This window comes from Amphibalanus amphitrite, unplaced genomic scaffold, assembly GCF_019059575.1.
Source record: "Amphibalanus amphitrite isolate SeventyFive unplaced genomic scaffold, NRLGWU_Aamphi_draft 000147F_arrow, whole genome shotgun sequence".
NCBI lineage: Eukaryota > Metazoa > Arthropoda > Thecostraca > Balanomorpha > Balanidae > Amphibalanus > Amphibalanus amphitrite.
This window is the reverse complement of record NW_024881642.1, coordinates 803438-831298: the sequence shown is the minus strand read 5'-3', so window position 1 is coordinate 831298 and position 27861 is coordinate 803438. Positions and strand designations below refer to the sequence as shown.

At 50.1% G+C, this 27861-nt stretch overlaps 2 protein-coding genes across 3 annotated transcripts; one reads left to right on the top strand and one right to left on the bottom strand.

Moving 5' to 3' along the window:
* Nucleotides 1–104: 104 nt before the first annotated feature.
* On the bottom strand, nt 105–1196 carry LOC122382796 (zinc finger MYND domain-containing protein 10-like). Its single transcript, XM_043368596.1, has 2 exons — nt 804–1196; nt 105–695 (listed from the first exon to the last, which is right to left on the bottom strand). Exons 1-2 carry the CDS (start codon nt 1194–1196, stop codon nt 105–107), a joined length of 984 nt encoding a protein of 327 aa, XP_043224531.1.
* Nucleotides 1197–1819: 623 nt separating this feature from the next.
* On the top strand, nt 1820–5528 carry LOC122382818 (UPF0692 protein C19orf54 homolog). 2 transcript variants are annotated; one of them, XM_043368637.1, is made up of 4 exons: nt 1859–1909; nt 3188–3480; nt 3804–4070; nt 4320–5528. In XM_043368637.1, the coding sequence occupies exons 2-4, from the start codon at nt 3278–3280 to the stop codon at nt 4825–4827; spliced, it is 978 nt and encodes a 325-aa protein (XP_043224572.1). In that variant the 5' UTR covers nt 1859–1909; nt 3188–3277; the 3' UTR covers nt 4828–5528. The 2 variants fall into 2 exon arrangements, with proteins under 2 accessions (XP_043224571.1, XP_043224572.1); XM_043368636.1 differs by having other exon boundaries at nt 1820–3480.
* Nucleotides 5529–27861: the final 22333 nt, after the last annotated feature.

The window sequence follows — 27861 nt, the reverse complement described above, 5'->3', positions numbered from 1 at the left end:
GGTTTGACTGCGACCGTGTGCTATCATTTCTACTTTGCATCCAACCAGGCCATTGTCTGTGGTTACCGCTCCGCAGCAGCGCCAGCGAGCGCCGCCGTGGACGCTCACGCCGCGTCGCAGTCTGGCTTGTGGACGGGCCAGTGTTTGACCTGACACTGGCGGCCGCAGTACCAGGCCGCCTTGCAGCGGGAGCACTTTTTGACGGCCACCTCTCCGCAGGCGGCGCAGCGCGTGCTCTCGGCCATCAGCGGCGCCATCTTGTCCAGGTCATAGACGGCCGCCAGCCGGCGCGCCTGCTCCTGGATGGAGGCCAGGTCGGTGCGGAAGTGGCGCTCCAGCTGCTGCCTGGCCAGCTTGGCCCAGCGGCCGGCGTGTCTGTCGAGCAGCGCCTGCCGCAGCTCGGGCACCGTCTCGATGATGACGCCGGAGCGCGCCGGCGGCGGCGGCGGACTGACGGAGATGTGCGCCAGCCACTGGCGCAGCGCGCCCAGCGGCGGCACCTGCTCCAGCACCGTGTCCGTCAGGTGCTTCTGCAGTCGCAGCAGCTGGCCGCGCCGGTACTCGGAGATCTCGTACAGAGCCAGGTGCTCCCGGTCCATGAGGATATAGAGCAGCGTCAGCCACAGCTGGCCCTCTATCTTGGCCACGGCCAGGTCGTCGGGTGGCGAGGCGACCCACTGGCGCCGCTCGTACTTCTGGCGGCGGCCGGCACGGTTGGTCCGCAGCCATGGCCGGGCGTCCAGGAGCTGCACCAGCAGCAGCGGCAGGTCGTGCTGGCGCAGCAGCCGGGAGGCGGCCGACACGGTCAGCCGGCTCAGCTGTTCGCAAATGTGCTGCAGCAGCGTGATGCTCTGCACGGCGGCCATGAAGCGCAGCGAGTCGCGCTGCCGGCCCAGCTGTACCTCGATGGGCGGCTCGGCGGCCGTCTCGTCCCTCTCCAGTCGGATCTCCGGGTGCGCCAGCAGGTTGACCAGCGCCCGGTGGCAGTAGTCGATCACGTCCAGAACCAGATCGCCGAGAGCCTCCACCGCTGAGTCAGGCTTCACGGACGACTGAAAACGGAAGGTCATTACCTCCAGCAGCGACAGCACCGTCACCTCGTGGTGCATCACGACGTAGATGCCGATCGACGTCTTCGGCTTTTTGTTTTGACTGAGGATCTCCGGCAATATTTTGTCTCGCCAGACCTCAGTCATGATCAAGTCCTTTACTAGAAACGCTAGTTTGTCTCGTGAGATGATCAGATCTTTGACATATTCCTCCTTTTGGCCTTGCGCTTCCAACAAGGCTTGCATGTTCAATGATTCGAGCCTTTCGTGCAGCGTGATCCATCTGGGAGAACCGATTTCTTCGATCTTCAAACACTCCAGGGATTCTACGTACGATTCCGCCTCAAATGCGCTGATAATACTGGCTTGCACGGTGTCGGTCATTTCGTTATTTTAGTAAAATGTGAAAAACAGTTTCTGTTTTACCACACCAGGCTATATTTTAGGGCCTTGGGGATAGGCATTTTCTTCGCACTCGCAATAATTAAAAGCAAATTACACAACGAGATGCTCTGCGAATCGTGCGAATCAGCACGGCTCTGCGGCTCTCAGCTTTATGCTTACGTTGCTATGGTAACCATTGACTCAAGGGTGTTTTATTTTAAAATGTATACAAATTTATGTAATCAATTTGTGATAAATTAATAATGAGTCCTCAATTTTTCTCTGCAATATTGTTTAATATTTTATTTTAAGCATAAAAAGGATAAATTATATAACACTAGCTCATATCTTGAAACTCAAGTCTATTATTTCAATTCAACCGCCAGGTGAAAGGTGAATACATATATGACGCGCTTGTTTCTATTGTAGTTTTTTAGAAAACCTGAGAAATTTGGGGCTTTTGGCTTTGGTTTTGAGTAAATCAAATTAATATATTTTAATGATACCTATGGATTGCTGACGATTGATAAATAGAATATGCGAATTGCTGAAATGTGTCTCAAGCTGGTAGCAATTTCTCTCGAGTAATATAATGTTGTAGTAAGTCTTGCACTCAGCAGTGCAATAATGAATAGCCAAATCTGAGCCAAATGACTTGTGCACTGTTTTAATGATTGGCTCAGATCATGACAGGAGTCCTTGTGTCCAACTGAGTCAGGAAATGACGGACACTGTAAACTTGTGACTTGGTGGAGGCATTAAATGCCCTACTTTTTGCCGCGCCATAGTTAAGAAACGGTGCGCTGCAGGCGCGCCAAATTTTGGGTACCTGGCTATAGGGAATCAATTGAAGGTTATCATGGCAAAATGTCAAAAAAATTACTTAAAATTTTTAGGCATTAAGTTTTTAGTGAGGTCATTATTTCTTAGTTTTGGGGCAAAAACAGCAGCTGCAGCCTTCATGTTGATATGTTCAAAAAGCCACAAATTCACAGAATGGACGTATAGGCATGCCGTAAATGCCATTAGACTGTGAATACATTAACAGTCAAAGTAGTATCTTATATTTTTAATAAAATAACCATGCTACATTTTCCATAATCTTGAACTGAATCTGGGCGATTTCTCCTAGCCACTTCATGACCGTGATGCACATTTCTGACATTTCTTTACTTGATCATTTTCGACTAAGCACAATTATGTGCTTACTCATATGATAAAATGAATGTCACCATCATGTTCTATGCCCAAAAGTACCCATAAAACATGTGTCATAGTCTGTGAATGCCAGTTTTGATTTTCAGGTATGCCTGTATATGTGCTTAACTGATTGACCTGACCTTGGCCCTGACCTATGCCTGACTGACACCTACTTACATGGATCTGACACTGGTGTCGCACTTATATGAAGGATTGGGCACAGTTTGGTCAGAATTTATGACAAGAGATGCCCAGTTCAAGGTTCTGAATTTTATGTGTTTGACCTGACCTTGACCCGACTTGTGACCTTGAAATTCAACTTTCAAGTACTCATCTGAAGCGTCTTGTCGCATTCTTTCGTTTGCTGCCTCGTGAGTTTTGCTGTGCCTATTAGTTATCGAGTTATCAGTTGGGGGGCGTTTAATGATTCCCCCTTCTCAATCAAAGGGTGGATGGCGAAATACCCCAGCAACTGGCTGGTTAACATCACATAGGGCTGGTCATTCATAACCAGTGGGCTGTGCCATTATCTCTGTGGCTGTGTACCATTTCAGATCATTTCAGATCATCGCTGGAAGGAGAAACATCAACAGAAAAATGAGCTTGGTGGTCTGAGCTCCTTGAAGCTTCCATAAACAAGCAAGATGAAGGGAGAGTCAGGACCCCCACCTCCCCCACCCCCACCACCTGTTTCCCTGTCGAGGCCGCTCAAGCTGCCGGCCTCCGCCACGGATGAGGACGAGGACGTTCTGGGAGCAGTGGCTTTTCGCGCCGCCCGCGCGTCCCTGTACCACCGGCTTATCATCCACCTCAACGAGACACAGCCCATCATCCAGGAGGGACCCACGTGAGTAGCCGCAGAGGGAACGGACAGAGCGGGACCTGGTGATACCATTCTGGGGATGGTAGGATGGGAAACACGTACAATGAACAATGTACATTGTTTAGAGAGAGTGCATTGATTTTTAAGCTGTCAATACAGTACCATGCTTTGCTTGTCCTAATTATCAAAGCTGATGACAAAACCATGTTCTTGTTTTTCAAGCAAGTGCTGGTAAACCTTACAAAGAGTTTACAAATGGTAGGTATTGCTTCCCTCCTTAAATCCCTATTGAACCTGCATCTCAGTCTGTGCAGATCACCACATGTCACCCGTGCCCTCTCCTTCAGGTGCGGCCTGGCCGCCGCCTCCATGGCTCTCGCCCAGCTGGGCCGGCGCGGTGATGACGTCACAGTGACGTCACTGCTGCAGGAGGCGCGCTGCGGCGCGATGACGGCCCAGGGCGAGATGTTCTCGGCAGCCGACCTGGCGCGTCTGGTCGCCGGCCGACTGGCCCCGGACGGCGACCCCGCCACGGCCGGCCGCGTCAGGAGCGACCTCGACCGGCCCGAGGCCGTGCTGCGGGCCGTGCTGCGCGGCGACGCCGTGCTTGTGCCGTATCCTTTTAAAAGAGAGGGGTAGGTGATCTTTCGATGATAGTAATTTCATGGATGCAGCTTCTTTGAATAATAACAGTGTAATAATTCAAATGAACTTTGAAAGAACGTCCCCAGGTGGAGCATTCTATCGCCCGTTCACGGCAATCCCCCGTCGTGTTTTACCGTCGTCAGTATGCCGCATCGCACTGTGTTCCTACTTACGTCCCCTTTCCCACACCCGCGGCCGTGCCTTAACTCGGCGCTCAGTTACGACGCCGACCGGAACCACGCGCCGTGCGCGCGCGGCGGAGCGGCCGCGCACTGGGCGCTCGTCTGCGGCGTGCTCGTCGGCACCGCCGCCGACGCCGACGACCCCCGCGAGACGGACACTCGCCCGCCCACCGTCGACGAGACGGTGTACCCCGCGCCGCCGCAGCTGGTGTCTGCGGCGGCGGCGCGCGCGGACGGTCTGCGCCCCGACCGGCGCGAGCTACTGCTGCTCTGTCGGCAGAGCAAGAGCCGCCGGCTGGCCGTGTGGCGCTACGGGGACCTGGTGGTGAGTAACGCCCAGCTGCGAGCGGCGCGGCCCCACCGGGACGGTGAGCAGCCGTACGTGCTCAGCCAGGGCTCGGTGGAGGCTGGTTTGTGCGGACAGTGGGTCCACCTGTGGCGGCCGGACCGGGGGGAGGGGAGGGAAGCACTGGTCGAGGCGGACTCACTGGCGGACTGGCTCCTGGGGCAGGAGGCCTCGGATGGCGGAGAGGCGGCGGTGTAACGCTTGAGGTCGGGGAGTCAGATGTGCCTCTGACCCGCACGGGAACTAGTCATTGTCTGCTGCTTGACTTCGCTGCTGCCTTACCCTTTTACCGATAGATTTGGATTGCACCGTTCATATAACGGATCGTTTGTCGTATTATGACGTGTAGTTATTTCAGTGCATTAATTATTAACATTTGTGCGATATTGATTGATTTCCCCTCCGTCACCATGAACAGTAAGCTCGGTAATGTTTTTGTTTTGCCCGATCTGGTTGATATGGGATGAAGCTGGCTTTCATCTTATTGCTTTTTCTATGTACCTTTGTTTAGGTAAGATATCAAGAAAAGTCATGTAGTTTCTAGAGCAACATGATTCTCAGTCGTTCTTTGATTGCCCTATGCCATTTTCCCATCAATGTGGAATTGGTTAGCGGCTAGCGCTAAGTGCTTGAAGAAAGATGCCAGGTGTGCCTTGGGTTTCCGATTCAGGGCTGCTCTTTTACAAGTGATCACATTTGGAAACCTGTGAATAAGTCGTGAAGCATGAAGCTGGCGCAAATATTTATGCTTGTATAGGCTGTTGCATTCAATAACAGTGCGCCCTTTTTGCCCGTGGAATGCTATGGTGTGTTGTGAATGCCTACAAGTTGTAGGTACAATATAAACCAGCCGGTTTATATTTATATATATAATATAGTTGTGCAGCATTTTTAAAAGACTTTTGATGGCATCCTGCCAGCTTTTTGAAGATATGTCATCGTGTGATGAGTGCCTTGCTTTCATTAAAAATGATGACAGCTAATACTTCTGGGACTGTTGGTTGCATTGGCTGCGATTGCTGGTGCTATTGAGAGTGGGACTTCAATTCAATACTATAATTATTATAGCTAGCTGGTTTATAGTTATTAGCTCCTGGTTGCTGATGGTTCAACGCACACGCTTATGGTTTGGATGCTCATTTCTGATGGCTTGGACGTAAAAAGGCAAGATGTATTCTGGGTTGTTCCACAATACAGCCCAATACAGCCCACGCTATCGGATAGCTGTTGACAGTTTGAAAAACTCCTGAACGAAAACACACGATACCTACTTACCGAAGCATTCGCCACTAGAGTTAGCATATAGGCCTTCAGTTCTACACTGTGATTCGGGATGCAGAAATCGCCTGCACAGCCGCAGTGTTATGCTACAGAGATTCAGTCGAGTCCCCATATGGCGTTTGGTGCTACGATCGTGAAGAAGAGTGCAGTCTCCGCCATGTGGTGCTTCGTTCTTGTGACGGAGTACAGTCTCCGCCAGTTGGTGTTACCCTGCAGCTGCGCAAGAGAACTCACCGCCATATGGTGCTACGCTCTTGTGTAGCAGTGCAGTCTCCGCTTGGCTTGTGTTACGCTATTGTGGAGGAATGCAATCTCTGCGTTTTGGTGCTACGTTCTTGTATGTGGATGCAGTCTCCGCCATGACGTGGTGCTATCCCCTTATGTAGCAGTGCAGTCTCCGCCTGGCTTGTGTTTCGCTTTTGTGAGGGAATGCAGTCTCCGCGTTTTGGTGCTACGCTCTTGTGTTTGGATGCAGTCTCCGCCGCCAAGAGTGCAGTCTCCGCTTGGCTTGTGTTACGCTGCTATGGAGGAATGCAGTCTCCCCGCCATTTGGTGCTACGTTCTTGTGTGGAGATGCAGTCTCCGCCAGGACGTGGTGCTATCCTCTGGTGTATTAGAGTAGTCTCCATCCAATTTTACGACCGATTGCAGTCTCCAAGGGAAGGAACCTCGCAAAGCTGTGGCCAGCCGTGGTATTTTAAAATCCAGGCTGGCTTTCTTGCTCCAATGGTGGTGCAGCTGGGAAAATTGCCAGTACCGATGGTACAGGTCGCATACAAAAGAAACGAGGCCTCTACCTGTATAAAGGTAGAAGCTGTATTTCTACCTGTATTCACTCCGTTATCTCTATAGGATTAGGGAGAACGGAGCGCCTGAGCAGTAGCCTTGAAGCTGCTGCCACCTAGTTCAGCGGCCAAGTCACTCTAGCATCCGCCAGGAGCGCTGCCTTCACCTCCGTCCGGGGCCGTTTTGTGCTGTCAGTCAGACGTCAGCCTTCAGAGCATAAAACAGTCCTGATTATAGGACCGACTTGAGCAACGCTTGCTAACTACTGTTCTTTTAGCGAATTCCTTTGTTCAACTAGCATTGGAGACTTTTTGGTCAATTAAAAGTCCATCAGCATGTTTTACCCACTCCTCGGCTCCCAAATAGCCGGTGCCTGCGCGTCGCTGCCGCGGAGTCGCAGTGAAACCGATGCCGTAATTTGGCACAGATTCACAGGCGGTTGCCGCGTGAGACGCCACTGACATTGAGCCGGCTCACTTTCAAACAGAGGACGTGACATTGAAACCCGTTTCACTTTTTATCGATTCATGGCTCAGCGACTCTGAATTGCCTGCCTACCCACAGATAGACAACACAGCTCAAACTAATATTTGATTATATCTATTATTGAAACACATTGACTGTATTGCAGTAAAAAGACTTATGTGTCTGGTTAAGTGCCGCTTATTTACCAAACGTCTGTGTGGTGAGAAGGGATGTTGTAAGGCTACAGTCCCGCCGCCACCAGTGTGAGATTGAACTCCCTATGACAGCAACGACGCATTCCTATTTAATGACCTATACCTACCTGCACAGCACTGTCGACAATGGAGTGGTCACCGAGAGCCGAGTGTCGCTGCATGCTCTAGAGGCGCTCAGCCCATGTCTTCTGTCTGCTGTCTGCTCTCTGCTCGCTATTTATTGGTTGAGTTATTTCGGTCCGTCTGCTGCGTTTCTGTCGCACGGTGGCCTGCTGTGCTGTCTGCTCTCTGTTTTCTACTGTCTGCTTCTTATTAGCTCGGTCTGTCTGCTGTGTTTTTGTCGCGCGGTGGCCTGTCTGCTTTGTGCTGTCTGCTGTCTGCTCTCTGCTGTGTCTGCTCGCTATTAGCTCGCTCTGCCTGCTGTGCTTGTGCTGTCTGCTCGTTATTAGCCCGGTCCGTCTGCTGTGTTTTTGTCGCGCGGCGTTTCTGGACCTGCAGTCTCGCCGCGGCCGGCCGGGGACTAATGTTTGCACACACTCCACTGCCGCACACTGGGACACTGGTGCGCCCAGCTGGACAAACACACGGGAGACTGGCCGCCCCTCTCCGCCGGCCAGTTCCGCTGTTTGCGCTCATAAGGAGACCGGCCTGACTTCCGAGCACGATGCGATGATTCAGTCCCGATCTCAGCTCGTTGGCGACAGACACTACACAGCGACACAGGCATGCACTTTGACTAGGAAAGCTTGTGAGGTAATCGTTCAAAATACATCCGCAATAGTCGGAAGATGCGGAAGATATGCGCGAAGACACTAAGTACCGACTAACAGGCATGCATTACGATACGATTACACCAGGTGACAAAATACCTCAACATGTGGTCGTGATGCTTAAGCCGGACGATACGAGCCGCCCGATTATCTGGGCGGGGCGGAAGTCGGACTGTCCGTCTTCACCCGTGGTCAGTTTCAATCAGTCCCCGCGCCTGTTTACGGCGGAGGATGGGCGGTGGATGCCGGCGCTGAGCCGCGAGGATCCGCTCCGCCGCGGACCCGCCCGGCCGCCACTCCAGTACACAATGCGGGACACGTCATCAGCGCGCGGAGACCGGCGGAAGGCATGCATATTCATCACTGCAGTGTAATCAGATGCACACCGACTGAGCGCACACCGGCGCCCCTTCCTACCGACCATTGATTGATTCGGGGATGGTTTATGATAATCACCGGCCGCCGGAGATTCCACTGGATTCTCCATATATAGGAGGCGCCCGTGCGTGTGTGCCTCGGCGGCGCGTCCGTCTGTTTGGACAGTGGGCGGACCGCTCGCGGGCTGTAGGCGGCAGAAGAACAGACGGATCGAATCCGGGTGATACAAAGGCCCGGAACTCATGTGATAACAGATGGAGCGATTGAATTCCATCCTATTCATATGAATCCTATTCACGTCCACGAATTTCAATCATTTTTTATTATTATCAAACTAATGCTACCCACTCATCCTTTTACTAATGTTAGCTGTTATTTTGGCTGTTATCAGTTCACAAGCACGGAATCGAAAATCAAGGAGGATTCAACCAAAAGTCTCCATCATCTCCATTTCTCCTCTCAATAAAAGCCCTCGGTAACTTCAATGTTTACTGCCGTTTACTGCTGCGTGTCGGCTGGAATACAGGAAGGACGGAGGACAGCACGCGCTTATTATTAACTTGATCCATCGGTTTCCGGAAATTAGAGCGTACCCCCATGACCTGTTTGACTGATTACAAGCTAACACCTGGACAATTGTGTCTAATGGGTAGTGTGGATGCACTCAGCGTCACAGGCGACGCATAAAAAGGCGACCTCGACAAAGTTTGATTGACGCGACTGCCGCGACCCTCGCCGGTAGGGTGACACGGCGCTGTGACCCTCACCGGTAGTGACGCGGCACCTCGTCTCTGCCGTCCCTTCCCGACCGGGATGCGCAGTGATGTGGCATATAACACCAGCGAGGCTGCCTGACGGAAACTGAACCGGTCACAGAGAGCATAACCTTGGTCCCGTGGGTCGGCGGTCCACCAGGCACAGTCGACCGGCGGCGTCGCGCCTGATCCCTCCCATACCGTAACGCCAGTCCAGTTGATGGTAATGGGACCACGGGCATAATGAACCGTCCACTTTCGTGTACGCGGTAACACTACAGCTCAATCGCAATTCACAAACTGAGCAGAAATGTACCAGTTACCTATTATTTGAATGGGACGGTTAGGACCTTGAGCTATCTTGCAAACACTTTTTGGCCGACACGCGTTTTTTTCCTGATGGCCTCTTCAATAAAGGTGAAGCGGATTTGAGTAGTCTCATACCGTATCCCCGTATATCCAGGATATCTTCTGAATCCTTTACCACGTCCCAGTGTTTCCGGTGCCCATTTAGGAGTATGAGGCCATTAGCGTCGCCACGGGGGGGCAAGCGGGGCAGCTTGCCCCCCCAACCTCGGACCGGGCACCCCCTGAGATCGATACAGATCCGATGAGATTTTGGAGTCGGAAAAAATGGGGGTACCTTTCTGAGAATGTCTGTGAGGTGAGACTCGGTTGGAGCGTGCAGTTTAAACCAGAGTCTGACTCGCAGTCGCCAAAATCTTCAAGACTCCGAGTCCAGACTCGGAAATGTCAATGCTGTGATTCATTCCATGTTCCTAGTTCGTTCTTTATTACATTTTACAGCTGATTTTCATAAGTTTTGGAGTGCTGACACAATTTTCGTTCAAAGCGTGAAACGAAATTTTCGGGGCCTTTCTCAACTCTCGTCAAATGTCTGCGACAGGCTCAATTACCGTACAAGTGTCGCAGGGCTCATGAGCTTGCTTTAAACAAAGGCTCCTAAGGAGCTCCACTGAGCCCTAAAGAAGCTTTCAGAGGGCCCAAAGGGGCCTCTGAAAGTCCCACTGGTGTCCATGTTCTCTGAGGGCCCATACAGGGATCTTTGAGCCTTCGAACATTTCCGGGAACCTTAACTGGCCTCTGATAGTTCAGCCAAACTTTTGAGGAGACAGACTTTGCTAACCCCAAGCCGGCATCTGAGGGGTCACAGCTCACGTGTCCCTCTGAGGTCCGCAACACATGTTTATTATGTCCCTACGTAAGGTCCTTAGGGATTCGACACAGACCCCGAGGGTTCACACTGTTATCCGAGGGCTCCAGGCTCACCCTGGGCCTAGTCTCTTAGCTTCCGCCGCCCACACTGGCTTCTGAGGGCCCCGCCTTGGGCTCGGAAAGCCCTAAAGCACCACGTACACGTAAATATTTGAGGTGACCCACGCCGATCTCCGGGATCCCAAGCATGCTTCTGAGAGTCAGCACTGACCCTGAGTAGCCTGAAATGGCCTGGAAGTCCCAAACCTATCTCTAAGGGATCCCTTGCCGCTATGCCGTGCGTAACTTTTGGTTCCGTTTAACAGTTTTTGTTCGCGTTTGCAGCGCTTCCCTTCACACGAAAAACGAGAAACTTTTGTTCACACTCGAGTGACACACTTCCTCTCACTTGAGCAAAGATGAATTACTTCCGATTCACACTTCCGACATTCACTCTCCGCCGAATGCCCAACTTAGCTACGATCGGTGGCTGGGATAAGTCCTATGCATTTCACGTAAAACCTCTGCATGCATGCGTGAATGGAGGTTTTAGCAGGGTCATCCGATTAAATGGAGCGTTTTTCACCTTTTCTGGGTAATGATCATGAGCGTCGAGCGTCTACACAGGGGCCCCCTGCAGTGCGTCGGCAATCGCAGCCACTATATACTATAATTCTACCAGTCGTTTTTGTCATGAAATTTCAAATTTCGAATTTTTCTGTAAAAAATTACATGTCATAGCTAGAAGAAAACCTTTGCCACCACCGGATTCCTCGCACGATTGCGCGTCGAATGATATGTAAAACGAGTGAGTAAAGACTGGGGAAAGACAAGTTTTAACACAAAAGTTGATTTTGCCCCCCCAACCGAAAATCTCTGGCGACGCCTATGATGAGGCGGTCACCTCACTACTGTCCCATACGGCATCCCCGTGTCTCTCCGGTGCCCCTTACCCCACTGATGGGTATGGGGCGGTCACTACTGTCCCATACGGCATTCCCGTGTCTCTCCGGTGCCCCTTACCCCACTGATGGGTGTGGGCGGTCACGGCCGGATGCTGGGCCTCTCAGGTCAGCGATAATGACAAGCGGAGCCGAGTTTGTCCCAGTTGCACGGACTGACGCCCCCAGAGCAGGGCGGCGCTCACACAGAAGCATATCTGGGTGCAGCATCTGCCCGTGTCCTCGCGCCGTGCTCCGGCTGTTACCTTCGTGTCCCATCGCGTCACGCCGCGGCTCCGAACTGACCGACACTCGGCCCGCGCCTGTTTTTCGGCGGCAGTATTTACGAACGGATCGTCGGCCGGCCCTATAATAGCCGTTTTCTCGGCAGGCTATCTGACGAATGCACCATCCTTGACCAAATTTAACAATATTTCTTTTACAGCAAATATCCTCGTAGCACGACTTTTCCAATGTTCTAATCGAAATAATGTCTGATAAATTTACAGATCTCTTACTCTTAGGTATATAAGCAGCAAGTGCTACCAAGGCAAAGCTACAAATCTGCAGAGAAACAGCATGAACATAATTTGATCAAACTGCAACAAATGTGACCGAACGTCTGCAACATGACCGTCAGGGAAACGGCTTGAGTAAGCTTTGTCGGCCTGACTGTTGCTGGCCGAGGTACACGATACCAGTGTGACTGTGGTGAGCTTGGTTGATCGTCATATGCTCGTCTAACGAGCCGTCTGATGGACCCGCTGCTAATCGAACTCGGCTTTCAACACGCCGCGTTACTGTGGTCGCCGCTTTGGCAACCCAAACGTCACTGGGAACCACTGACGACCAGCAGAGCCAGTCACATGTGCATAACGTCGATCAGTTCCACCCTCTGCTAATGCCTTCCATCCTCCCCGGTCCGGTGGGAGTGGGACGCTAAGTTCACTCCAGGTGTGGTCAGAGAACTTTGATGGCGTGTGGTGCCCTCCACAAGCCGACTGAGCTCGCCTAAAATCGTGGCTCTGTAGTCTCCTTCGGCGTGATGTTACTTCAGTGACCTCGCCTCGTATTGAGCTAGTTAACCCAGTCCATTTACCTGATGGTTATCACCGCATGGCTCGGCTCGGCTCGCACTGACTGAGTCCCACTCTAACCTGCCAATGTTCGACACTGGGCGGCGATTTAAACGGCGCGCCGCCATTGCGGAATCCACATACCGAATGTCCAATTGCACAAGCCGAAACTGTAATGACTCGGTCACGCTCCACTTTGTGCAAATGGTGATATCGATGTGCCCTCAATGTTGCGCTCGCGCAGGTCCATATCTGCGCACCTGCCGCCCACCGCACATTGCATTGGCCGCGGGAATGGCACGCCGCGACCGAATTGATAGTAAAGTGGCCGCACCGCCGACCGAGCTATCACCCTCAGAGGTAATAAGTGCCACTTTCTTAATCACTTCATCAGTTCAAGCTGAGATTAATGGCGCTGAGAATTAAAGCTGAGAACAAGCCGAGAACAGTTGTTGAGTACAACGGTAAAAAATGAATATCTGCCCTAGGTTTGTGTTTGCTTTTCGGCTCTTGCTCTGGAGCGTGCTAGTTGAATGCAAATTCGTTTGTCAATGGCCACATTACAGGGATTGTCGGTGTGTTAGTGGGCCATCTCGAGCGCCTTGGCGGCGGCAGTCCGGTCGGCGCCGCGTGGATCAAGATAATCGCACCGCGTGCCTGGCCAGTCGGTCCAGCTGTCACCCAAACACGCCCGAGCGGCGCCGCCCGGTCATCGCGCCGCGACACCGCCCTCACCTTGGCACGACGAGGGGCCGCTCTTACTGTCCCCGGTGGGGCAGCGGAGGGCGGTATCGCACCGCGAGGGGCCACGTCTGTTCCCAAGTGTAACAGCAAGTTGCGGCATGGTGTACCATATCGTTTCTGGTTCACCGTTCAACGAAGAGAACAGTGAGGATACAGTCGCTCGCTGAGATCTGTAGGAACAGCCAGTCGTTGAGATCCGTACCTGCAGTCTATTTCCTCAGTCCACACTTCACTACGGGATGAAGCAGCTTTATGTGGAATAAGACGTGGGCGACCTCTGTTATGTGACAGGGATGCATGATTATTACTGCTAATATTTGTTTTATGGGTCTGACGCCAAAGCTAATGCGACCTGTTTGTTGTTTTACAATTTATGCCGGCCTTCAGACATTGTTTACGTTTACCATTAATCCTCATTATTTTGATACTGGACAATGATTGTTGCCCCGAAGCAGTCAGTATCAGTCGCCCATCGGTCAATTCACGGTCAACCAGAGCGGTGTCTACGAGTTTACTCTGCAATTGGCGGGTGCCTTCTTCTCGATCGTTTATTCTGGCGCCAGATGTAATTGACAGGCTCGGGTGTTGCCAACCAATTTTTACCGGGACTGGCGGTTGCCAATTGCCATAGGCATGGGCTCAGAGGCCTCAGAAAGGCTTTATTAGCTGTGGAGAATCACCTTGCCCAGTCATGCAGTGCTCGAGGCGGTTGGATCTATGATGCATAGGACAAGTTCACGAGTGTTTGTCTTGCAGGTGTTAGATTTCATCTTCAGCAATTATCGGATGGCCTCCAGGCTTCCGTGTGCCTGAGTGTACCCCTATGTAAATCGCGTCATTCGCTTTGTGCCTTTGGCGAGGGGAGCGAGCGAGAAGGGGAGGCCAGCCTTCTATAACTCATCTTTATCTGCTCTGGCCGCTGAGCAATGATGCATGTGGTATTGATCGCGAAACTCGTTTCGAAATTACTGAATATTCGCTCACTAATGAAATAAGAATGAAGCAAAAATAAGATCAACCGAGCTTAGGCGGCGGAACGAGGGGGGGGGGGGGCACCGGGGCACCGTGCCCCCTTTGATTTTGGCATTTTAACATTAGCCCTATATGGGCGTTGCATGGAAAGAATGGGACTAAAAGTCGGCAGTGCCCCCCTTAATTGAAGGTGTTCCGCCGCCACTGCAACAAAGCCTTGTTATCGAACACACCCACATGTCACTTTGCCTTCACGAGCTCCACCGTACGATCCACCTCCATGGTCTCCAGCCAGGTCTGGTGCAGGTACTGTCGATGGGGGAGGTAACCACCCACATTCCGTCGGTTTCAGAGTCTCCCAGCAGTGCCGAGGAGCGCCGCCAGAGGCTCTCGCGCGCCCTGACACTTTCTGCCGTGCAGAGTGTCGCGGATGTTACCGGCAGAACACGGACTTTTCCGTGTCCGTGTACTGCGGCCCGGTCATTCTGCAATGTCATCTCGGACAAGGATGATCGTGATCGACAATGTGCGGGTTCATTGTCGCGAATGACAGCGGCAGCCACTCGCTGACAGGCGACAGGTAACGGGTGGTCTAACCGTGATGAAATTATGTCGCCGCCCCGGGCTGTCAGCCGCTGTGAAATTATTTGTGATCGTCGCCAAAGGTGTCTATTAGCGGTACACGATTCCCGGGAAATGAATGCGAGCCGGGTATCGTAGCGACGTTCTGCGGTCGGCCCCCGGCGTCATCAAGGTATGGCGGAACCCTTGTAGCTGCATTCCGAGCCACCACCCGCGCAAACAGCAGAGAGTGTTGGCGTCGGCTCGGACTCCTCGAGGCGTTAAGGCCGCGGGAGTCGCGTGCTGTCACGGACTGCCAGAATCTGGTCGATTTCACCCGACATAATGGCCATGGTTTTCGATAATTTACTGTCGGAGCGCGCCGGCTCTTGTTTGCCCTTCCGACGGGCCGGGGAAGATGATGAATGTTTTCACAGTTACTCTGCAGCTCTGGGTGCGCTGTTGCGCTCGGCTGACCATTGTTGGTGGGCGCTGAGTAGCCAGTTCGGTGGCTGCAACACGGTGCCTCCTGACACGGCTGGTCAATACGGCCCGGCACGGGCACGGCGGGCTTCCCCAGCCGACCGGACCACCAACAGCGCCAGCTGACGGACCTGGCGACGCTAAACAGACGATTGACATGGTCATGACATTTGAAATAGGTATTGTAGTGACAAACAGAAGGATTATTTTTCAGAGAGATCGCGGCAGCTTGAGAGGTGAAATTATGTTTATGGAAACCAAGAGCCAGCGCTGACTATACTGAACCCCTGATTATCGCCGACGATATCCATCGAGAGAAAGAAACGTTTCGGAGTTTGAGCCACTGCTGTCAGCTGTTTGCTGCACTCCAAGAGGAAGATCAGCTATTTCCCCATTCCATAGCCAGGACTCCCCTCTCCCGACCTGCCCCTGTGTCCCCCACACCTCCCCCAGCTCAGGCGGCGCCCCACCCACCCCCGTGTGTCGGTGAGTTCGTTTCACAACGGCCGCTCAGAACCGACCACCACCAGCAGCAGCGACAGAAGGCGGCTGGCCAGTCACGAGCCCGGCTCGGCCGCGCCAATGAGCTCGTATTAGACGCATTTGACGGTGATTATATCGGTGCCATTACGGCGGCGCGGCCGATGGTATCGCCCAGTGACGCACCGGCGCCGTCGCTGGGATTAGTGATCTATTACCAGTTGCGTTATACACGCGGGTGACATGAGACTCGACCGTTCCGGCGACCAGTCGAGCGTAAAATGCGACTAATGACCCATGCAAAACGGTGAATAGGACCGCCACTGTTACCGATATGTTCGGAATAGCGCCCCGCCTCAAAGAACTTAGCGTTGTGTAATTATGAGCAAACATGCTATTAGGAACGTCCATGTTGTGTGATTTTGTGTCACAAGCGTTTTAGCTTGTAGCTGTATCTCTCTGGGCACAAGTTCGATCTGGATATTTACAGTGCGCACCATGCTTTGATTGTAACTTATAGTTTAGCTAATGTTACATGTAGCACCCCATCATACCTGTGTAATTATGTGGTTAGATTACAGGGCAGCCTCATTTGCGACTGACTGACCCCATGAGTCACGCTGACTACCGTCCATTGCCGGATGACAAAACACGAGTCATTAGCGGGTCACCTCCAACGTCCGGCCGTATTTAAGCGGAACGACTCCGCGAACGGCGCGACGTTTAACCCGAATAGTGGCCATGTCCGCGGCAGCCCGTTGTCGACCGCGTTTCCCAATGAATCCATTACGGAGGTATGTTAATACGACGAGTGACCTGCCACGCCCGTCACTGGGCGATGACGAGAGCGGACCGCGCACGGGACCAGCGGGAGCAGCCGCAGACCAGCCGCGGACCACGGTGACAGACCTTCTGACCTGAGTGACCAGCCACAGGTCAAGGATCATCACACACTACGAGACGAGACCTCTGAAACTGGGCGGCTTCCTCCCAACTTTGTTCGAATGCGTCGTCCCGTTGCTTTTACAAGTGATGACACATGACGACTTCCTTAGTAGAGTTGCAAAGTTTCCCTATGGGCTGCTACCGGCACCGCCCCGCCCCACAAAAATTTTCTGGGATACCGGCATGCTACCACGCTCCAAGCAAAAACACCGCCAAATTACCGGCATACTAAAAAACCTGCATTCTTGATTCTGGCTTACCCCTACATGAGATGCCACATTTTGGCAATTTCAGTTACCGCCCCACCCAGCAGCCACCCATTGTCCAACCAAAACTCCAGCAGCCTGATTTTGGCTGAGTTGGCCCCACAAATACCACAATTTTGAAACTCAATTCCAGTTTACAGTTGTTAAAATATCAACTGTAATCAAAGAGGTATTGCCTACAAAAAGCCTACACACATTCATCAAAAAAGCAAGGTCAAAAAGAACTTGAATTACTGAAATGTGTTCCTGATGACTGCACAGTGAGCAGCAATCACATTTACCACAAACGTTCTTATTTTCCACATTACCCTAAAATGAACTATAGCTAGTCATAAATCACAATATAAAAAACTACAGATTTGGCCATGTTCCTAACTGAGGAAGCGAGATCAACATCTGCTTTTTCCTATCCGCCATGGCTTGTTGGCTCGTGAGTAAGATACGAATCATGTAAAAATATGTGTTAATAACTCACCTGTCCTGAGAAGTCACCAAATAATGTGTACAAAAACGATATGATATCCTCTCCCATCTCAAACGCGGGAACAAACACAAGGTTATAAAGGATCGAAACAGATGCGCCATAACACAGTTTTAACCAGCTGATTAAAACACTGCAAAAATATTTTAGGACTGCAAACTACTGCCTCGTAAATGATTTTTTTTTTTATAAAAATCATCCAACACGATATTAAAATCCAATAAAATTAACACTGTGAGTGTTATTCACTACAAGAAGATCCACTTCTCTTGAGTAATTCAACCAAAAGGGCATATGAATAAATATTACGTCATCAGCTTACATCCTTTTTTTTAGGGGACAGAGGATCTTAAAAGTCAATCCTTGGCTGCTTGATCAGCTGATCATATTGCGCCACTTTGTATTCATTTGGTCTGCATGTTGTGTTTTCTTGTAAAGATAAGACAAAATGCCAGTTTAATTAATTTCATTTCATTTTGGGACCGAAGTTAGGCTCAGGGCTTCCTAACACCTGCCTTTTCAGCTGGATTTTCAGTGTCAAATTTTTTATAGAGTATCTCAGACCACATCTCAGGACTCAAGGCCAGTTTCCAAACAATGTGTTTTGTGTTGTTTTGATTCTGCCTTTTGCCTAGGGAATGTTGCCATTAACATTAATTTATTTTATTGTATTATAGGGGAGAGTGGGGAAAGATGCCCAGGGTTTTACTATGTCATATATTATTCGAAAATGACGATCGGAAAGCAAAAACTTGTAGTTTCAACGGAAGCCGACATCATTTTTCTCCAAAAATATCACACTTTCGTGCTTGAAATATGATAACTTTTTTTGCTATTTAGCATTTTCCTAAAGAAGTGAAAGGGGGCATCTTACCCCACAGGGTGGGAAAGACGCCCCCTGGCGTTGGGTAAGGTGCCCCCTGCACTATAAGTGACATAAATGGGCACGTGAATCGCCTGAACGAATCAGTAGTCCCTTCGGGCCTGCAGTAGACACCAAACGTCATCGTAAGGCCCTCAAAAGTAGTCGTAAGGGGCTTCAGAGGTCATCGTTAGGGCCGTCATTGTTCAGCGCGGCTAAAGAAGCCTCCGTGGTGGCGTTCGGAGACCACTGTGGGGCCCTTATAGGTCTTCATGATGCTTGAGGGCCCTCGAGCCCATCGTGGGGACCTCAGATGCCAGCGCGGCCCGTGGAGCCAACTTGGGAGCCCTCAAAGGATGTCGTGAGGGGACCTGGAGCCAATAATGTGGCCCACAGAGGCCGTCGTAAGGGCTCTCAGAGTCAGATGCCGCCCAAAAAGTCGCTGTGTGGGCCGAGAGACCGGCATGGGGAGCACCCGACCGTACTGGACTCTCAATAGTCCCAGATCGGCTTTTGTCTCTCATCACAGGTAGGTAATAAATGATTTGACGGGCTGCTTGAAGGACAGCCTACGGATTTAGGGGGGCGTCTTTTCCCATCAGGACAGGGGGCGTCTTACCCCAAGGTACCGAGGTAACATTAAATCAGCACAATTTGTTAGCCATAAAACTACACCCTGAAACAAACTGTTTGGGACACAGTACACGCATGTTAATTTATCACGACTATAGCAAGGGACGCAAAAATTATCTACCTTCTTTGATATTTACAATGTTTTGACACCAAAATATTTTTTGAAAGCAGCAAATAAAAAACATGCAATCACCAGCCAGCCGTTGCCCAACTGAGCCTCGCAATTTTTTTGTGCAGTTAACAAGGCAGGCTTCCGCTTTACGCTAAGAACATTAATTTCCAGGTTCGATTCTTTGTTTCGCCGCTAGAGGGGGTGGGGCGTCTTTCCCACCCTGGGAATCTTACCCCACTCTCCCCTACCTATTACCTACCATTAGACTTACTAATTGGTTGTGCTTTTGCAACACGAATGAGTATTCTTCCTTTGATAGACCACAGTAGATTCTTGACAATTCTTATTAGAGCCAAACCTGTGAAATGCTGAGGTTCATGTGTACAATTACCCTTAGCAATGGAACTTCTACCACAAAATGTATTTTGCAGTGGCTAAGATTGCTGTTATTACAATTCAATAGCCGCTTGGTGTCCAAAGTTTGAATCATATGCTGATTTTTTTGGTGCAAAATCAAAAATACCGGCATGCTACCGGCAGGATATGCCAAATACCACGAAAAAACCTGCGGTAGTGAAAAATTACCGGCATGCCGGTAGTGCGGTAGGGAAATTTTGCAACTCTATTCCTTAGTTATCTGACGATGTAAGCCTACAACGCACTGATTTTATCACCATTTTGCACCAACGAAGACACCATCGATCTTTTTGAAGACAAAGTGTCTCGACGTTTTTCTTCGCAGGAACGATGTCATCGAACTCGTGTTCCCTTTCTCTCCCTTTGAGAACAGGTGTTATATTGTAACGGGACGTATCAGTTTTCTTGCAGCCGATCTTTTTTATCTCCGCCTGTGCCTTGCCGTGCCGGTCGCGCCCACTGCAGTTCCCAGATAAGCCCTCGTCCCGCTGCGTCCCACCGTCCCGTTACACCCACCTCCTCCCGCATATCCGTGCTCCCCGCATCCTCCTTCTCCTGGCGTGGGACCAGCCCGCGCACACCCGGGAACCACGCGACATCGCGGGAGCGCCTGGCAAGGCCGTTCCCAGCCGCCCGCCCGTCGCCCGCAGCGGGGCAGGGCAGGACGGGAGGACTGGGACACGGTAGCGCCCAGAGTTACGTCACAGCGCGCACCTTTCGCTCTCTTCCGTGCGCGCCAGGCGACGGGAGTCGGGAGTCCAGGACGGAGGACACGGAAAGTGGGAACGGTGGACTGGAATCGGAACACGAGAGCGACGAGGACGGGAGACACAGCAATCAACCGGGGAAACGGAGCAGTAGCAAATCTCAGAAAGCACTAACATTATCAGATGGTTCTCTAAACTTTTAGTTTATTGTAAATTACGCCTCTGAATGGAACATTTGTCACCAGCGTATTTGTTTTCCTCTTAGCGCTAACGCCTATATGCACTACACGGGCCCGTATTGCCCTGCACTGGACACCATCCAACGCTAGTCGAAGCCTCCCTCCCTCTTTAGTCACTGGGACTGTCCTGCTGACCAGTCCTTCCCTGTCTGTCCCTGTCGGCTCCATATCAAAGCATACAAAATCTTATCATACAATCATCAAAACATACAAAACCGTAACATACAACACGCAAAACCTACAAAACAGGCCAGGTAGGGGACAGTCAAAACATACAAAAGCGCAGCATACAAAATCGTGTCATACAAAATCGCAAGGTACAAAATCGTTTCACACAAAAAGGCAGTGGAAATTAATGGCATTAATCAAAGTACGCATCATACAAAACCCTTTCATATAAATTTACATCATTTCGTCGTCCTTGAGATGTCAATTTTCAGTTGGATCAAAACCTACAATCTCAACTGCGCTTCAAGCGACATCTTTGTTAGAAGTTTGCGTAGTTACGAAATATTCCGCCAGATGCCTCCTCTGTCAAAGCACAGCCAAGCTTTGCACGGCCAGCGTTTTTTGCTTGTTTATACAGTGAGCGCCGGTCTCGGAGCGACGGGGCGTCCCGGCGGCGCCGTCGTCCCCTCCCTCAGACTGGGCAAGGTCTCCCCTCCCTCGGCAGACGGCGCGGCCCCAGAGGAAACGGCCAAGGCCGTGCCTGACTTACATCCCCGCTCTCTGCGGGCCGGAGAACGAAGTGGCGCTTGGTACATTGAGCAGCATTCTGCTCATTTTGACCATAGCTGCCGGAACATAATTCGTAAATTAAATTGAAAACTGCAAAAGACATTTAACTGACTTAACCCTCGCCCGTGTAGGGGGGGATCAAACGGACCACCACCCCCATGGTTTTTCGCGAATAACTCGCGTAAAAAGCGGTTGATCGCGATGAAACTTTCAGTACTGTCGAGTCAATCAATTGTACACCTACCCTCAAAATTTCATGACCCTGTCCCAAATGAACCTTGACCTGTGGCCTATTTTTCGAGACCATGTTTGGCCGGAATCGCGATTCGGCGTATGTCGGCTCGTATTAGCTGCGCGTTTGCAGTATTTTTGCGGTTTCAAACGTTCAAACATGTGATATGATGTGGTCCTATGCATTATGGTGGGTGTCAAGGTCACCTGAAGGTCAGGTCAGACCATTGCCCTTTGATGACCTAGGTTCACTTCTTCGAGTTTTACGTGTTTCTAGGCTACTTTTTGGAGCTGATTTCGAATTAAGCAACCATTTGAACATTTACGAAGTTGTTTTGGTGTCTTCGTAACATGTTACGAAGCTGTCAGCCTGTCAGTAACGGCTGACACGTACTATGAATACCTGGCAGGACGTCTACTGATTGGCCTGACCTGACCTGACCTGGCCTAAATGCATTAAGACATCATCTGTGATCAAAACTGACACGATATTCGTGGTCAGCACCCCGAAAAACCCCTCATCAATCTCACTTTACGATGTTCTAACAGGTCCCGATTTTCCAGACTTGTGGGTCATTAACCTGACCTGGAAAGTCAACCAATGACCTAGGACCTTAAAATTGGGTATAATCCCGGTCCCCGGCTTCCTCTCGTCACGAGCAGCACGCTCGTTTTTTTTTTCTCGAAGCTCTAGCTCGATCAGGGGCCAAACGGCAAGGGGGGGGGCGGTCCAACGGACCCGCCCCCCCCCCCCCCCTATACGTTCGAGGCTGGCAAAACACCAATACGGGCGAGGGTTAACCCGGCAGTTGCTGGAGTATTTCGCCACACACCACTTGCTGGGTGGGGGTGGGAGGGGGGTAAACTTTCCCAACCCATAGCTCGAGAACCCATAGCCCATAGCCCATAGCTCGAGGTGCAGCGAAACGGGCGAGGCAGCAAACAAAATAACGCTACGAGACGCTTCTGATGAGTACCTTCAAGTGGAGTTCCGAGGTCACAGGTCGGTTCAAGATTATTTTAAATACCTGAAATTAGGCTTTTAATAGCATGGACTTTAAACCTCGAAATGGGCGTCTCTCGTAACAAACTAGTTATCCAACGGACCCCCCCCCCCCCCCATATACGTTCGCGGCTGGCAAAACACCAGTACGGGCGAGGATTAAGGACTAATGTGTTTGTATGCTCTTTGAAACCCCTTCCGTGACCGCGTTTTCAGCCGCTAGCATATAATTTGGGGGGGGGGGAAATTCTGTTGGATCCCCAATCGTTCAGTCCCTAACCGAACTATAGCTTCGCGAAAACATGAACGTCCTACCGTAACTAAAGGAAGCCGACGATACCCGATTTTAAGATCGCCGGTCATTAGTTGGCATTTCAATTCGGGTAAATGACTTAAAAGTCAGGGAAATCGTGGCCTATTTTAACTTTTTAAAGTGAGGTTGTTATGGAGTTTTTTTTTTCGGGGTTCTGATTTCGAATTTCGTGCAAGTTTTGATCAAAGACGATGCATCCGTGCATTTTGGGTAGGTCGGGTCAGGTCAGCTCAACCATTAGGCGTCACCGCCGACATCCAAATGGGTGTTTACCACCACCAACAGCTTAGTTACAGTTAAGGATATAATGTGGACTGTGGAGTTTGTTAATGTAATAAGTGAATGAGAGCTTTACTCCACAAGAAATCGTTCGGGTCGGAGCTTTCAAATTGTATTTACAAAACTTCGTCAGCGTGTCGTAATCGGGTTCAGGGGGTATCGGTCGCAAAATATGTAGCACAGACACTGAAACTATTTCTCACAATGCACAATGGGACCGGAGCGAGAATTAGCGAGACATCGGTACTTTTTCGTGTTTCGTGCCCGCTTTTCACATGAAAGAAATGATAGAATCATACAAATGGTAGTTGGTGTACTTTCGAAGCAATTCCTGATAAATTTAATTAAATAATCATTAGTCATTTAATTAATTAATTAATTAATCAATTGATTAATTAATTAATCAGTTGACCTGCGTTGACCTTGACTCGATTCGGTCACGTGATAAGATGGCATCACCTGCCAGCTTAAGTCATGACGGAACCGGAAATTCCGATAAGCAAATAATGTAGCCACCAAAACCATGATGGGAATCTGATAGCCTGATGGACTATATAACAAATAAAGTGAGGGTCAGAAAAGTGTAACATCAGACACTCCGATAGCAGGTACGGATATTTCCGGACAAAACTTAAATATAGTTGGCACTTGGCAGCCTTGTTCGACTCCTAGGAGGATCTGTCGATCTGTTACTCCCAGCTTCCGGCCGGCTCGTGGTAACCGCGCACGGCCAGCGCCGGCGACCTGAAGTAAAAACAAAAATGCCCCTCATTTTCGATGTAGCAGGCTGAAGCAGCTAAATTATACATTTTCTGAAAGGCAATTGATCGGTAAAGACCATATATTGATAAAAGAAGAGCGCGACCTAGCGGGACGTTTTATATCGGCATTCTAGAATGTTTATAACAGTAAAATTAACTCAAATTTTAAAAAACACCTACAAACTTAACATTTGAAGCGTATTTATATATTCCGTAATAAGTTTTTCTTTCCATCGTGAAGCCCATGGTCTAAACTATCAGGTTATACCCCGAAAATATTGATAAAGCCGTCTAATATATATTTTTTCTTACCTACATTAGCTGCTACTTTTCTCCGTACGAAAACAGGTCTACGATGCTTGTCACAGAACTTTGCATTTGGGCTGATGTGGCGCGGACGCTATACACCATGGACGAAAATATTTGCAGATTCGTGGTCCATGGACATTTCTGAACTACGTGGAACATTCTAACTCAGTTTGGGAAAGGGCGGCAAATCCACCAATGTCGCGCTAATTCGGGCCGCGGTCCCATCGTGCAATGGTCCGTCTTTTCAAGTTCAACCCTCACTGTAAACATCCTGTTGAACACATTTAAAATGTTTGGTAGGTTAACCACTCAAAAACTGGTTGGTTCACATATCATTTAACCCTCGCCCGTATTGGCGTTTTGCCAGCGTCTAACGTATCGTGCGTTGATACTAACGTCACGATTTATATTTGACCTGAGGTCAAATCTAACAACAGCACTCGGAAAGGCCTCTGAAAGAGCTGTTGAATGAGCTTTTCTGTGGCGCTGTAGCTCTATTGGTTCCCGAGTTATGCGTTGGGTGTTTGGGAAAATCTTGAAATAGGCAACATTTTACCTATGATGACCTCTGGTGAAGTGACCTTTGACCCAGGAGCCGAGTTAGACGGGGACGTGAAAACGCCTCCCCCCAGCACGACACGGAAAACTTAGGCCACCAGCACGGCGCGGGCTAAGTTCGACCCTCGATGTAAACAACACAGCACGATATTTGCTAGCTGAATTACTGAGAAAACTGGTTAGCGCACATTGTATTGAAGATATTTATATTTTCCAAATGTGTTTTAACCCGCGCCCCGCTGGGGGTCCTGGATTTCCACGCCCTGCTGGGGGGGGGTGTTTGAACACCCACTTCTAACTCGACTCCTGGGCCACGTAGCGATACGCGGAAGGCGGCGTTCGAAAGAGCACCAAAAATAATAACGAAATCACTTCGGTCACTTTTTTGGTCAGGCTAAAGGTCAGGTCGCCAGTGGTCAAAGGCAAAATTTCGCCGATTTTCAGGTCAAAGGTTTCCAAGAAGCCAACGCATAACTCGGGAACCGATATAGCTACAGCGCCGCGGAAAAGCGACTTCGATAGCCCTATTAACGCCCTTTCTGAATAATTCTCTCAGATTTGACCTAGAGCCAACGGTTTTGCCTGCAGGGGGCAAAAACTGCCAAAATAACCAATTTTTTGGAAAGTTTTTCTGCAATAACTTTTGACTCAAGCCTTGCACGAGCTTACTTTTACCAACATGACCTGACCGGAAAGGGTCATGTTGCATATCAGTCGATCCGTATCGTCGAGCTGAGCACATCCAAGGCGTTTTCATCGCTCTAGCATGCCTCTATCAAAAGGTATTCGCGAAAAACTGTTAGATACTATTCGTGACCTGAGATGACCTCAGGGGCATAAACAGGGGTCTCGGATACTATTTTCATGTTCAATGTGTCTTAATTTCTTGTAATTCAGTGTTTGGGAGTGTTTATAATGGCTTTGGTCCAAAAGAGGCGCCTTTCAATTTTCTCCCATTGACTTATAATGGGGGGGGGGGGGTCGCAAAATTGATCTGACCTTCGGTCATCGATATCAAAACTCTGAGATATGCACAGTTTATCTTAGCATAGTTTACAGCGCGGAGCGGCGCCGTTTTTGGCACACCTTATAATACATCAATTCTACACATGTTTTGAAAATTTAAGACCAAGGTCATTTAAGGTCAGGTCACCAGGTAACTTGAAATGACCTCACCTCATAAAAAGCTTCAATGTCCGCCATAGCTACACCAAGTGACCGATCGCTTCGAAAGTTTCAACGATTGCTAAGAGCAATAGTATGTACAAAATGTATTATAAGGTGTGCCAAAAACGGCGGCGCTCCGCGCTGCCGTTTTTTTTAGATATTCGTGAAAAAACACAGGGGGGGTGTTCAAACACCCCCTCCCCCCCAGCAGGGCGCGGGTTAAACACCGATGATGTACTGTTATGTTAAACGCCATGCGATTGACTAACCGGCGCCGGGCCGGTGCTCGGCGCCACCTGCACTGGGGGGGGGGGGGTGAACACTCCCTTTCTCACTCGGCTCCTGGGCCACGTAGTGACACGCCGTAGGCGGCGTTCGAAAGAGCGGCAGAAGTAATGAAGAAATTATATCGGCCACTTTTTAGGTCAGCTCAAAGGTCAGGTCAAAAGAGGTCACCAAAGGTAAAATTTAGCCACTTTCCAGGTCAAACTTCGATAATTTCGACAAACCGGCGCATAGCTTAGGAACGGTTTAGCCTGCAGGGGCCAAAAACTGCCAGAATAGGTAGATGGTTTTTGCGAGAACTGTTTTTCTGCAATACCTTTTGACTCAAAACATGCACGAGCTTACTTTCAGCAGCATCGTGTTCCTCTCGTCAAGGCGACGCATCGAAAGAACTATAAGTTGACCTCAAAAGTTCAACTTGAAAAATTTACTTTAGGTCAAGGTCATGACCTCAGGACAAGGTCATGACCTCAGGTCAATGTCATGACCTGACCAGAAAAGGTCATGCTGCATCAGTCGACCCGTATTGTCGAGCCAAACACATACGTATAAGGTTTTTTCATCGCTCTAGCATGTCTCTGTCAAAAGTTATTTGCGAAAAACTGTAGGATACCATTCGTGACCTGAGATGACCTCAGGGACATTAAAAGGGGTCACGGGTACCATTTTCCGTTTCAGTTTGTCATGTCTACTTGTAATTCGATGTTTGAAAGCGATTAGAATGACGTTCGGCCAAAAGAGGCGCCTTTCAATTTTCTCCCATTGACTTATAATGGAGAGGTCGCAAAATTGACCTGACCTTAGGTCACCGATATCGAAGTTCCGAGAGATACATTTTGTGTATCATTATTATTATTATTGTTAACATTATGTGTATTGCGTATACTGTTGTTTTATCAGTTACTCAAAGTTTCAAGGTGATCAGTCACTCGGTGTAGCTGTGACAGGCATTGAAACTTTTTCATGTAGTAAGGTCACTTGACGTGATATGGTGACCTGACCTTGGATGACTTTGGTCTGAAGTTTTCACAGAAGGCGTAGAAAAGATGTATGATAAGGTGTGCAAAACACGGCGGCACTCTGAGCCGCCGTTTTTTAGATATTCGCGAGAAACCGGAGGGGTTGTTCAAACAGCCCCCCCCCCCCCCCAGTGCGTGGGTAGGGGTGTGTGATCAAAGATGAGGGTGTTACATACCTAACCTATGCACGTTTGCCTCATTTACCTACATAAGCACACCCGCCAATATAATAGATTTCTCACGGTCTTGATGCCCGCTTCTCCTCGTCGCCTGCTCGGCACCGGTCCCCGCGGCACCCGCAGCGTCGATAGTCGGCCGGTGCAGCGTTCAGAGGTATCGTGCTCCCGCCTGCTCGGAACCATTCCCCTCGGCACCCTCCGACCGCCCGCAGCGTCGATAGCCGGCCGGTGCAGCGTCCAGAGGTATCGTGTTTCTAAGGGACTTAGTGGCATTCCACTCTATTTCCTGGTGGCTTCCAAAAAAACACTGCCACAGCACCATTACCCCATCTGGTGACTGACTTGTTAAATATCAATTCACCCGGCGTCAACCAGAGGCATTTTGTACCTTCCGATTTTAGACGATGTGATTTTGTATGATACGATCATCTCGTTTTGTAGGTTGCAATTTTGTATGATACGCGTTTGTTTGATCTGCCATTGTACGTTCCAATTTTGTACGTTCTGATCATTGTTTGATTTGCCATTGTACGCTTTACCCATTGGACGGTAAACTTTTGTACGTTGGGATTTTGTACGCTGCGCTTTTGTACGTTTGGGCTGTCC

Bases quoted from the DNA above. Each gene is read 5' to 3' on its own strand.
- LOC122382818 (XM_043368636.1), top strand. From the start codon at position 3,278: ATGAAGGGAGAGTCAGGACCCCCACCTCCCCCACCCCCACCACCTGTT. The intron at 3,481-3,803 runs GTGAGTAGCCGC...CCTCTCCTTCAG, and splicing joins ATCATCCAGGAGGGACCCAC to GTGCGGCCTGGCCGCCGCCT. The intron at 4,071-4,319 runs GTATCCTTTTAA...CTCGGCGCTCAG, and splicing joins GGCGACGCCGTGCTTGTGCC to TTACGACGCCGACCGGAACC.
- LOC122382796 (XM_043368596.1), bottom strand. From the start codon at position 1,196: ATGACTGAGGTCTGGCGAGACAAAATATTGCCGGAGATCCTCAGTCAA. The intron at 696-803 runs GTGTCGGCCGCC...GGCCGCCGCCAG, and splicing joins AACAGCTGAGCCGGCTGACC to AAGTACGAGCGGCGCCAGTG.